The sequence below is a fragment of the Poromitra crassiceps genome (genome assembly GCF_964638095.1).
Source record: "Poromitra crassiceps genome assembly, chromosome: 8".
Taxonomy (NCBI): domain Eukaryota; kingdom Metazoa; phylum Chordata; class Actinopteri; order Beryciformes; family Melamphaidae; genus Poromitra; species Poromitra crassiceps.
Genome location: NC_139629.1, coordinates 51681782 through 51694645, shown reverse-complemented (window position 1 = coordinate 51694645; position 12864 = coordinate 51681782). Strand labels below are relative to the sequence as shown.

At 42.8% G+C, this 12864-nt stretch overlaps 1 protein-coding gene across 1 annotated transcript; it reads left to right on the top strand.

Annotated features, from left to right (window-relative positions):
• The first annotated feature begins 375 nt into the window (after positions 1 to 375).
• On the top strand, positions 376 to 10681 carry LOC310781427 (protein Wnt-7a-like). The gene is made up of 4 exons (XM_083642056.1): positions 376 to 701; positions 1422 to 1648; positions 5178 to 5449; positions 8903 to 10681. Exons 1-4 carry the CDS (start codon positions 631 to 633, stop codon positions 9383 to 9385), a joined length of 1053 nt encoding a protein of 350 aa, XP_083498182.1. The 5' UTR covers positions 376 to 630; the 3' UTR covers positions 9386 to 10681.
• Positions 10682 to 12864: the final 2183 nt, after the last annotated feature.

Genomic DNA, 12864 nt, shown 5'->3' with positions numbered 1-12864 from the left:
TACTGCAGTGGTCTCCCCTGCTAAAGTGGTCTCCCCCCTGCAAAAAAGGTCTCCCCTGCAAAAGTGGTCTCCTCTGCAAAAGAGATTCTCATTGGGGGATAATCTCAATGGGACAAACAAATGATCAAAAAAGAAAACAAATCTTATAGCCACGTTTCATCGACCCCTGCAGACCCAAACTCGATAGCACAAATAAACAGCCATCCCAATCAATCAAGGTGAATTCACACAGTAGAGGAGTGTGTGTTGAGATTCAGCCCTGGCGGGATTCCTCTACAGGGCCCCATGTCTCCTGTGAACACGCCCCAGATAGATGAGCCAGATATATAGCCAAGACCTGCGGGTAGCCGAGGAACTGTGAGAAAGAGATAATCGCACTTGCTCACCCCCAAGGGTTACCTGTGACACCCTCGCAATGACAGGAGGGCCCAGCGAAAGGGGGCCGCGCACAGGGAGTCTGGATGATGTCCTAGCAGGCAATCTGTAGTTTGTGAGCGCGTGTTTTTCATGCTATTCGTCATTTGGAGTTTCCTCTGGAGTTACCTGGGCTGTGATCGATCGGAGAATAAGCGAACCGAGTTACTCATCACTTCATAGAAATCGTTGCATGAAACTGAGACCGGGGCCGCAATGAGTCGGAGAACACGACGCTGGATTTTAAGAGTTTTACTTTGCCTAGGAATTGTTTATTTGAAAATTGGGTGAGCTGCGTTTATTTGATTTCACATGTAGACATGTTGCAGGTTTTTCCTCAAACACAACAAGCGATAGCCAACTTTAATCTACAGAAATTCACGACCGACTCCAGAGCTTTCATTGTGTTTGGTGCGCCGGTCAATAACACATTGGCATCAAATTCACCTGCTAATAACACAGTCGAAAACAAAATGTTTAACAGCTCATATGTGAGTTATTGACTCTGGCTGTTTATCAGTTTTGTTAAGATACCACATTTCCTCACAATAGCTCCAGGGTTCAGTCAAGCTTGCATGCATGATTAAACTATCGCTGTTTTCTGTTATGTAGCCTAAAACTTTAGCCAATTGAATTCCTCTAATAGTGCACCTCTGGCCAGGCACAGCGTCTGGGCGAAAAGAAGGACCTGTGATTTACCGTGCACCATAGCGAAAAATAATTATTATAATCCTATAATATAGGGGGATCATGCAAAATAACAAAGTAAAGCTATACTATTTGCATAATTTGATAATGAAGATGAATCAGACTGTTCATGTTAGCAAAAATGTTGGGTAAAAAGAAAAGAAAGAAAGAAAGAAAGAAAGAAAGAAAGAAAGAAAGAAAGAAAGAAAGAAAGAAAGAAAGAAAGAAAGAAAGAAAGAAAGCCCATACAACAACTAAAATGTTGGATAAAGTGACGGGCTGTCGGCTTTCTCTCAGTCATATCCATCTTCCATTCACAGTGGCTTCTCGTCGGTGGTGGCCCTAGGTGCGAGTATAATCTGTAACAAGATCCCCGGTTTGGCTCCCAGACAGCGGATTATCTGCCAGAGTCGCCCCGATGCCATTATCGTCATCGGAGAGGGAGCCCAAATGGGCATCAACGAGTGTCAGTTTCAGTTCAAAAGCGGGCGCTGGAACTGCTCTGCGCTTGGAGAGAGGACAGTCTTCGGAAAAGAGTTGAAAGTGGGTATGTTGCCTGTCAGTTAAAGTTTGATTACAAATTGTTTTGTTGCTGCTGCTGTTGTTGTCGTTATTGTTTTGTCAGTGAAAAACACCTTAGATTGAGCAGTTCAGATCTCTATGACGCGTCCAGTCGTGCGTAAAAGTGCGCACGGTCCACCAGGCCCATTTTGCTTTACTTTTTGTTTTTTTGGTAATGCACTACAAGAGGGTAGTGTACTTAAAGTTAATGCTGAATAAGCATTAACTAACCCTTAATTAACAAATGTGTCTAGTAATCATTTGATGTTCATGTTAACTAGCCTATTTAATAGTTTATATAGGGTTGGTTATTTGTGGTTATGGTTAGTTAACCCTTAGTTACTAAGGGTTAGGTCATTCTTATTAAGCATTATTAAGCATGAACTAAATGTTAATTAATGCCTCCTTAGTATAAAGTATTACCTTATTTTTCTTCCTATAAATTTCTTCCTAAAACAACCTAGTGCCAGACTAGGCTATTGCAAGATATTCATATTTTAATCCATGTCACCTGTGACCTGCGTAGCCCTATATTTGTTAAGTAGTAACCTTGACATGCATCTATATCCATTATGTCTTACAATATATAATAAGCCTATTCAAATAGGCGACAGCCTCAGACACAAAATATCATCGGGCAATATTTGGATGATCACCTGTCCTGTATTCTTGCATCGTCGCTGTAAGGAGGATTCCATAATAGGAGCTAGTGTCATTTACACAAGGCCTAGTTTTGCAGCGGACATTCACCCGAGCAGGGCTTTCTGAGCATGTATAAAAGGCATCTGAAGCCAGCACTGTAACAAAGGTCTTGTGAATGTTGGCAGCTTCTCTTTTCAGCTCGGCAGAGTCTCCCGAGACACATATTCACTGGTCTTTATCCTGTGGAGCACTGGGTGCTGTGGCTCTCACTGTAAGGACGTGGATCTTACCACGGGTATAAGTTACAGTGAGGAAAAGTCAAGAGCAAAGGAAGATTTGAAAGTGCTTTTGGCTTCTACACTCATGGGGATAAATTAGAGAAACAAATAAGTTCCTAATATCAATGCTGTTTGTTGCCGAGACAATAGTCTCTTCTAAATAATGGGGGAACTTCAGTGGATGCTAGTGAGTGTTGTGAAGTTCATGTGTTGGCTAGTGTGAACTCACTTGCTGGTCAGATACAACTCTGTTGGATATCAAGGACACTCACTAGAAATATGTAGTATAATATTATTTTTTAATTATACTCCTGTGGATACTGCCAATATAAGAAGTTTGATCGGCACTGCGCTGATATTGTAGGCTAACCCTTTACATAAAAACATAATATTTTTGTGCCATTTAATTTGAGAACGTTTTTTTAACCCCCCCCCCCCCCATTCCCAACCAGAACTGTTGCAGTAAACAATATTGTCAAATCTCCTTTATGGTCAGTAGCTTGGACCAGCTGTTTGGGCCCATCTCGTCTGCTTCTGTTGGAGAGAAGGGATTATCTCTTCGTGGTGTTGAAGTGAAAACAGTGCTGTTTCACAATCTGTTCCTTTATGAATGAGTGGTTTTTAGCCCACAAAGTGTCTTGGGTCTATGGTTCCAGGAGAAGAGTCCAAGTCTATGGCTTGGACAACCATACCAAATAGATTGGTTTCACTGATCAGATTAGCGGTAGAAGCGGAACAGTTGTAAATGAATGGCATTGTTGATGCGTAGCTTGAGTGGGGTCGTGCAGCTTGCGTTTCTTCTTAAAGTGAAGGCAGAATGGCTAATGAACTGACATAGTGCTTATAGGTGAATGCCAGGTTCATCAGGATTTTAGGCCGTGCTGATGATACACTCAGACTTTAAGAGGCGAGCTGTAAGCTGAGAGACACCTTAAAGAGGCACGGCGAGTACTGAGAGATGAAAGGCAAAACGTGGCAGAATAGTCATGTGACATTCCTAAATCAACTATTAAATTATAGTCTGCGTTTGTGTTTTCACAGTCTGTTCTGCGTTTAATATCTTCCACCGCTTATATGACGAGGTTGCGAAGAATTCCTACCATCTCTTGTTTCTAACCCATGCACTCAGAACTCCAGGGGAAAAATTAACAACGGTGCAGTCAGAACTGACTGACTGCACCGACACACCTTATTTTCTGGCTTGGAGCCCATTGACTCTATAAAAGCATGCACATAATTGATGCCTCAATATGACTCTTTTTTTTTCTTTTCAATGGCAAAAGGGCATACATCCAAGATGTTGATCCAAAACATGGCAGCTTCACATAGTGAACCTGGTGGCAGGAGGAGGAAGCACCAAGGAGGGCAGCATGTTTGCTTTGGACAAATAGAGACGGGGAGTTTATTAGCACATAGATATGATGGATATTATCATCAGCTGCTTCCTGTTTACATGGTAGTCTGTCACAGATCCACATCAGACACTTTCAGACATATATCCACTAGATAAACCTCATAGCATCTTTGTGCATTGCATTTCGAGTTATTGTCGAAGAAAATGCTTCACCGATCGATTTGTATTATGATAAGAGTGAGACAGATCTAACTAACTTCATGCATAATGTGAAAATTAAGCTTGAAATCAAATTAAAAAATATATTTTTCGTCATTGTGTTTTCACTTTCCCTTCCTTTTTCTTTTCTTTTTTTGAACTTGGGAACATTTTGGGGATCTCCCATGAGTAACTTTTAGTTCTTTTCAGATCAGTAAATGATTTGTTAGCTGGACTTTGGAGAGATAACGTCAGAATGAAAGATTCGGATGTTACTCCCCTATGAGTTGACACAGAATGTGCCAGTTTCTGATTGGATCAATAGCCCTTCCTTCCCGACAACCCTCTTATTCATACGGCTTTATTGACCGTACGCCTGGCAGCCATTTTGGTTCACAGTTTCCAGGTCAGCTTTGAGAACACTGCAGGCCTTGAGTGAAAGGATCAGTAAGACTGATGTAAGCACACATACTGTTAATGGTTAATCCCCTTTCTATTTAAAAAATCCTGTTGCCTACTTAACTTATTGTATTCCCCGTTTAGACTGAAAGAAATCATGCCGTTTTTGTATTTGCCTGTTTCTGCCCTATTTAAATCTGTGCGTGCTGAGAATACCACACGCTGAAATACCTCCTTCATTTGTAGAAATGTATTTTTATTTGTTGGAGGATGAGCCCCTTGAGACGCAGCATCTGGTTTACGAGGGGGTCCTCATTGAACACAAAACATAGATCATAACGTTTTCATACGAGAAGACAAATGTAACACTCAACAAAAACAATGAACAAATACACACATATACCGGTACTCTCCCGCCATCCCAACCATCCCAAGCATCAATGAATCTATACAGACATCAATACCAATGGGGTTTTCTCACATAGTTAAGTATAGACTATATACTAGAGTAGACTAACTACAATCAAAAACAAGAACAGCTTGATTTAAGATAAGCAAACAATGAAGTCTTGAAGATATGAAAGGAAATAATTGATCTTGATCCTAATGCATGTACCCCCCCCCCCTCTTTCTCTTCCCTATAGGCAGTAAAGAGGCTGCGTTCACCTATGCCATCATTGCAGCAGGGGTGGCCCACGCCATCACGGCGGCCTGCACACAGGGCAACCTGAGTGACTGTAGCTGTGACAAGGAGAAGCAGGGCTTCTACGGGAAAGGCCAAGGCTGGAAGTGGGGCGGCTGCTCGGCCGACATCAGCTACGGCCTGGGCTTCTCCAAGGTGTTTGTAGACGCCCGCGAGGTCAAGCAGAACGCCAGGAGCCTCATGAACCTGCACAACAACGAGGTGGGACGCAAGGTACGTGATGATCGGCATTAACATCATATTATGTCTCTTCACTGATTCTCTGCAATGAGTTGCAACTATTAATCAATTAGTTAGTATTAAATTAATCACCAACTATTTTGATAATCGATTAATCGGTTTGTAATTTTTTTTTTTGGGGGGGGGGGGGGGGGGGGGGACTCAAAATTCTCTCATTCCACGGGCTTAGATGTAAATATTCTCTGGTTTCTTTACTCCTGACAGTGAATTTAATATCTTTTGGTTATGGACAAAACAAGACATGAGGACGTCATCTTGGCCTTTGGGAAACAATGAGACATCTTTTCACCATTTTCTGACATTTTATAGACCAAACAACTTAATTGATTAATCGAGAAAATAGACGACAGATTAATCGAGTACGAAAATAATCTTTAGGTGCAGCCCTAACCGGAATCTTCCGAGGCACAGAAGTCAAGGGTAAAATGTGAGGGTGAGCTGTTGGTTAATTACATAGATTGACAAGTTTAAGATTGGTCTCGGTCTCTGTGGCAGTTGTGATTGAACAGTCTCCACCGTGCTCCGGTCGGTGTGGGTGGATCCTGCCAAAGACTGGGCATCGAGGCCAAGATGAAACAGGCAGTGGAATAAAGGGCTGCTTTTAGGAGAAGAGCTGTTTAAGTGGCAGGGTTTGATTACAGCCCAGATCTCTGCACTGAAAACAGATTGACACTGTGCCCACTGTTGGGATGGTATACAGTTACCACTAGCACATTCCCTCTCACTATTTTCCTAATATCATAAACCCACATCAGGTGTGACGTGCTTGCATATATGTCAGAAGAAAATGATTGTTTTTTTTTGGCTAGTTTTGTTCTTCACTGAGCCACTGTTACAGTGTTTCACTTTTCATGTGTGTATATCAGAGATTTGACCATAACTAAACTAAAGTGTTACAGTGTTTCACTTTTCACAGATTTGACCATAACTAAAGTGTTACAGTGTTTCACTTTTCACAGATTGACCATAACTAAAGTGTTACAGTGTTTCACTTTTCACAGATTTGACCATAACTAGTGCCAGTCAAAGATAATCCCTCGGAGCAGCAGAGAGGTTTCGTGATCTGTTCACATGCTCATCTCCTGGTGTTTGAACATTACAGAGAGAGAGACTGAGAGACTCCAGCAAGTCTGGAGGTTAGAGATTGAGTGGAATAATGTGCCAAACATCGAGGGCGAGGTGGGAGTTTAGCGAAGAGGAAAGACGCACCTCGCTCAAAGTCATCACCCCCCACCCCCCTCGCCCCCTCTCTCTGTTTGCCACATTAGCCTGATTCACACAACCAACACGTCTCCACGCCGGTTGAAAAGGCTTTTCTCATACTGAGTGCAGATCACTGCTTCCTTTCTGAGTCTGAATTGGGATTGGCTTATCGCGGCGGCTAAATTGCCTCCCAGTGACGACGAGACTACACTGATGGATTCAAACAATCAGTATAGTTTTCCTTCTTCTTTCCCTTCTCCGCGGTCATAAATGGCTCCTCTGTTTTGATCGTTATCCCCCTCCTTGATTTATGCTAATCAAACGCAGCCACACCGAGCAGGTCGAAAAGACGTGCGGACAAAGGCTGTCACAAGTGTTGGTCACAGGACAACTGATGGATTAGTGGAAGCCAAGGGCTTTATGAAGTGGCTTGTTCACATGTCTGCATTAGGGTTTTATTTATTTATTTATTTATTTATTTATTTACTTATTTATTTATTTATTTATTTATTTATTTATTTATTTATTTATTTATTTATTTATTTATTTATTTATTTATTTATTTATTCATTTATTCATTTATTTATCTATTCATTTATTCATTTATTTTGGAACTACTAAAAGCTGTTAGATGCTTTCATAAACTGTACCACAAAACCAAACACTTAACACGTAAGCATAAGCAAACTGGAATGAACCTTATGTACGTTTCAGTCAGTGGCACTCGTCATTGTCATCAGGTTAGGATTTAGCAGTGCAGCCAGTCACTCAGCACCTTGTACAGTCACTCTTGACATTTGTGTGTTGTGTGTGGTGACTACACACACAGAGCCTGAAATACGATACATTATTTTGGCTTCTGTGTGTCTGGTATCACACACAGCTATGCGGTGGGGCTGTGCTGTGCTCAACCCCCAAACATTGTATTTCTCATTCACATTATTCACAGTTCACACGTTATTTAGTTGCACAGATTTCCCATTTGCCCAAAACAGAGACGATTGAATATGAATTGAGACAGCTGCAAAAGTATAATCTGAAATACACTAATTGATGAAACAGTGAAATCGCAATTATACTTTAGTAAGTTGCACCTGCACCATCATTTGTTCTGATAATTCAGTGTTGCTGTAGTGAACCACCGCCATTTATACACATACAACTCACTGTCAGCAGGAGAGTCTCTCTACAGACTAAGTTGTTTTTGTGTGTCTCACTGTCAGCAGGAGAGTCTCTCTACAGACTAAGTTGTTTTTGTGTGTCTCACTGTCAGCAGGAGAGTCTCTCTACAGACTAAGTTGTTTTTGTGTGACTCACTGTCAGCAGGAGAGTCTCCCTACAGACTAAGTTGTTTTTGTGTGTCTCACTGTCAGCAGGAGAGTCTCTCTACAGACTAAGTTGTTTTTGTGTGTCTCACTATCAGCGGAGAGTCTCTCTACAGACTAAGTTGTTTTTGTGTGTCTCACTATCAGCGGAGAGTCTCTCTACAGACTAAGTTGTTTTTGTGTGTCTCACTGTCAGCAGGAGAGTCTCTCTACAGACTAAGTTGTTTTTGTGTGTCTCACTGTCAGCAGGAGAGTCTCTCTACAGACTAAGTTGTTTTTGTGTGTCTCACTGTCAGCAGGAGAGTCTTTCTACAGACTAAAGTTGTTTTTGTGTGTCTCACTGTCAGCAGGAGAGTCTCTCTACAGACTAAGTTGTTTTTGTGTGTCTCACTGTCAGCAGGAGAGTCTCTCTACAGACTAAAGTTGTTTTTTTGTTTCTCACTGTCAGCAGGAGAGAGTCTCTCTACAGACTAAGTTGTTTTTGTGTGTCTCACTGTCAGCAGGAGAGTCTCTCTACAGACTAAGTTGTTTTTGTGTGTCTCACTGTCAGCAGGAGAGTCTCTCTACAGACTAATTTGTTTTTGTGTGTCTCACTGTCAGCAGGAGAGTCTCTCTACAGACTAATTTGTTTTTGTGTGTCTCACTGTCAGCAGGAGAGAGTCTCTCTACAGACTAAGTTGTTTTTGTGTGTCTCACTGTCAGCAGGATAGTCTCTCTACAGACTAATTTGTTTTTGTGTGTCTCACTGTCAGCAGGAGAGTCTCTCTACACACTAAAGTTGTTTTTGTGTGTCTCACTGTCAGCAGGAGAGTCTCTCTACAGACTAAAGTTGTTTTTGTGTGTCTCACTGTCAGCAGGAGAGTCTCTCTACAGACTAAAGTTGTTTTTGTGTGTCTAGGTTTTGGAGAAGAACATGCGACTGGAATGCAAGTGTCATGGTGTCTCGGGCTCCTGCACCACCAAAACCTGCTGGACTACACTTCCCAAGTTCCGCGAGCTCGGCTACATTCTCAAGGAGAAGTATGCCCACGCGGTGCACGTGGAACCGGTCAAAGCCAGCCGCAACAAGCGCCCCAAATTCCTGAAGATCAAGAAGCCCTACTCGTACCGGAAGCCCATGGACACGGACCTGGTGTACATAGACAAGTCTCCCAACTACTGCGAGGCCGACCCGCTGACGGGCAGCATGGGCACGCAGGGCCGGGTGTGCAACAAGACCATGATGCAGCAGATCAGCGGCTGTGACCTGATGTGCTGTGGGCGGGGCTACAACACGCACCAGTACTCCCGCGTGTGGCAGTGCAACTGCAAGTTCCTGTGGTGCTGCTATGTCAAGTGCAACACCTGCAGCGAGAGGACAGAGGTGTACACCTGCAAATGACAGTATTTATTGGATGGTGCGTGTGTGTGCGTGTGCGTGTGGGCGTGCGTGTGTGTGTGGGCGTGTGTGGGCGTGCGTGTGTGTGTGTGTGTGTGTGTGTGTGTGTGTGTGTGTGCATGCGTGTCTGTGTGTGTTCCTGTCTGTGGGCATCTGAGTTGTATGTATGTATGATTTCATGGACAATGTGGAACTATTCAACTTTACAAGATGGCTGTTTTGGCAGTCTAGCCATACATGACGAGGAACTACTGTACATGCAGTGAGTTGAAGAGGGGGCGTCACACACTTCTTTTGCACACAAAGCTCCTCGCCCCTCTTCTCCTCGCCCCTCTTCTCCTCGCCCCTCTTCCTGGATTTTTCCCGTTTGCTGGAGTGCGATGATGAATCGCTGTGCCCTGGCATGTACCCTGGCATGTGCCCTGGCACGTGGAATTGGACAGTTTTCGACCTGAGGCGAGATGTCAAGACTTGAAGCTATGGACACGTACTGACATTTTGACAGCTTCGGAAATGGACATTGCCAAATGCAAATGAATCAATGCTGGATGTGATTGCTGGTTCCAGCTCAGACTGCTGTAGTTCTCTGTTCCTAGCTCACTCCCATTATGCACAGATGAAATGACACAGCCAGCCAGTGGGAATATTTAACATAACTGTATTTAGAGAATGAAAAAAATAATTAATATTAATTTATTCTATCAAAACTACTGATTTTGTCCATTATGGATCAACCATAACTAGATCGTGGGAGGTTTTAGTTTATTAATGCTATCATAGTCCACAGTAAATACACTGGAATTGAATCAGCCTGGGATAATATGTTGTTTTGTAGAATCATGTTGTTCCAGATGAAAGTGGTGTAGGCTACTCTTGACCTTCTGACCTTCTCATGAGTTTTGTCTTCCCTCTGTTTGCTGCTAGTCTAGAGAATTCCACTTTTTTGAGGTAGAAGGCTGCACGCTCTGCTGACTGTCTTCAATGGCAATGCTCACTTCAGGCTGATTTAGCTTAACGGGACTTATTCACTGATCAAAAACACAGGCACATTTTCCACTTTTGGTAAATATTGGTTAATAGAGTATATTTTGTAAAAGGCTATTTTTATATGAATGTCTTATTTATATCTCTTGCATATTCCATGCCAAGGTCTCCCCTTCACCCCTGTTTTTTTAAATCCTTGTGAAAAAGCTGATATGTAAGTTGGCCCCTGCTGTCACTGCCATAGTTGTATATTGTAAGTGATAGAAACTGTTTATATGTGGCTGTGTTCAAACTGCTGTGTTTACTGCCTTTCATGACTACTATTGATGGAATACAGGAACAGAATAACACTAACAAGCCACGCCTCTGAGAGTTTGATTTCTACCTTTTCTACTCGCACATCGATCCCATTCTGACCCTGAACTCACACTGTGATCACATTCGGACCCTGAACTCACACATTGATCACATTCTGACCCTGAACTCACACAGTGATCACATTCTGACCCTGAACTCACACATTGATCACATTCTGACCCTGAACTCACACTGTGATCACATTCTGACCCTGAACTCACACTGTGATCACATTCTGACCCTGAACTCACACTGTGATCACATTCTGACCCTGAACTCACACATTGATCACATTCTGATCCTGAACTCACACATTGATCACATTCTGACCCTGAACTCACACTGTGATCACATTCTGACCCTGAACTCACACTGTGATCACATTCTGATCCTGAACTCACACATTGATCACATTCTGATCCTGAACTCACACTGTGATCACATTCTGATCCTGAACTCACACATTGATCACATTCTGACCCTGAACTCACACTGTGATCACATTCTGACCCTGAACTCACACTGTGATCACATTCTGACCCTGAACTCACACTGTGATCACATTCTGACCCTGAACTCACACTGTGATCACATTCTGACCCTGAACTCATCCAGTGATCACATTCTGACCCTGAAAGCGGTACAAATGTGACATGATCTGTCTGGTGAAAGCGGTAACAAGTAGGAAACCATGGAATCACATAAATCAAGATGAGGTTGTCTCTTTGGGGGGGGGTCCCCACTTTGTTCATATCACTTAAGTTTAGATGTTGAAGAACACACTCAATATAACAATCAACAATTTTAGGATCACAAATGACTTATAATTTGGTAGCAAACTAATCTTGATCAAACATGCCTAAATGGATGCATTGTGCTGAAGATCATCCTGACGTTACTGTTTGAACATTATGGAGAAATTGACTGAAGAGGATATTGACCCTAAATATTTCCCGGCCATAAATCATGGGGCTTTGGAGATGTTGAACTTTTACAGTATTTCCTTTATGACATTTATTATCTTAATGACTCTTTGCACAGACATTACTTAACCATAGATTCATTTTTATTTTGCTTTCAACTAAACATAAAAGCTCTGGTAATTTGCACCTGTAATGAATCATAGCTTTATGGTGGTTTGTAATCAGACACACATCAAGTGTCATCAAATGGAGATAAAAGTGCTCAAATATCATACGGTCATCACGGAAATAAATCAGAACACATTGTGCTTGTAGGCAATGCACAGCCCAGGGAAGGAGAGACGCTCTTTGAGGGGGGAACGTTATTCAAGCTTAATTGAGGGCCCATCTCGCAGACTGGGAAGCGGTTGAATGTGTCAGACTGGGAAGCGGTTGAATGTGTCAGACTGGGAAGCGGTTGAATGTGTCGGGAGGGGAAGCGGTTGAATGTGTCAGACTGGGAAGCGGTTGAATGTGTCAGACTGGGAAGCGGTTGAATGTGTCAGACTGGGAAGCGGTTGAATGTGTCGGGAGGGGAGCAAAGTGTTTGTGGCGTAATGGTAGGGTACCAGTGTAATTGATGAGACTGCTCGGGCAGACTGTCACGGTGATGACTTGCTCATGTCGGGAGGAGTGGGAGCTGTCAGGTGATAGATGACTCGCACATCTGCTTCATTCACTCCTGGGCCACTAGTTGCTACAACAACTCCACTGCGGCGCAGAAAATGCGGCGCTTCTCCAAGAGAGGCCGGCCGACGTGCCACGGAAATGTTAACGATGCTAAAGCCCACAATCGTTACAGATTCCACTCCCAGCGGAGCAGGGAGACGGGCCCGAGGTGCTGATGGAAAACCTGCTCCCAATAACCTCTCTTGGAATCGACCAGTGTTCCCTGTAAAGTTTTCACCTGTGCTGGAGTTTATAACATTTCCACACGGGCATTTTCCCAGTAAAATACTTTTTCTTTTCTTTTCCTTTCTTTCTTTCTTTCTTTCTTTCTTTCTTTCTTTCTTTCTTTCTTTCTTTCTTTCTTTCTTTGTGGAGACATATGAGAAGTCAGGGCTAACTTACAGTAGATTAGCAGTATTAGGTGTCATTGGCAGAGATGATCTGCTCAGAATAGAGATAATAACAGAGGCTTCTGTTCTCTTTGTCTGACAGCAGCTTTCAGCCTTCATA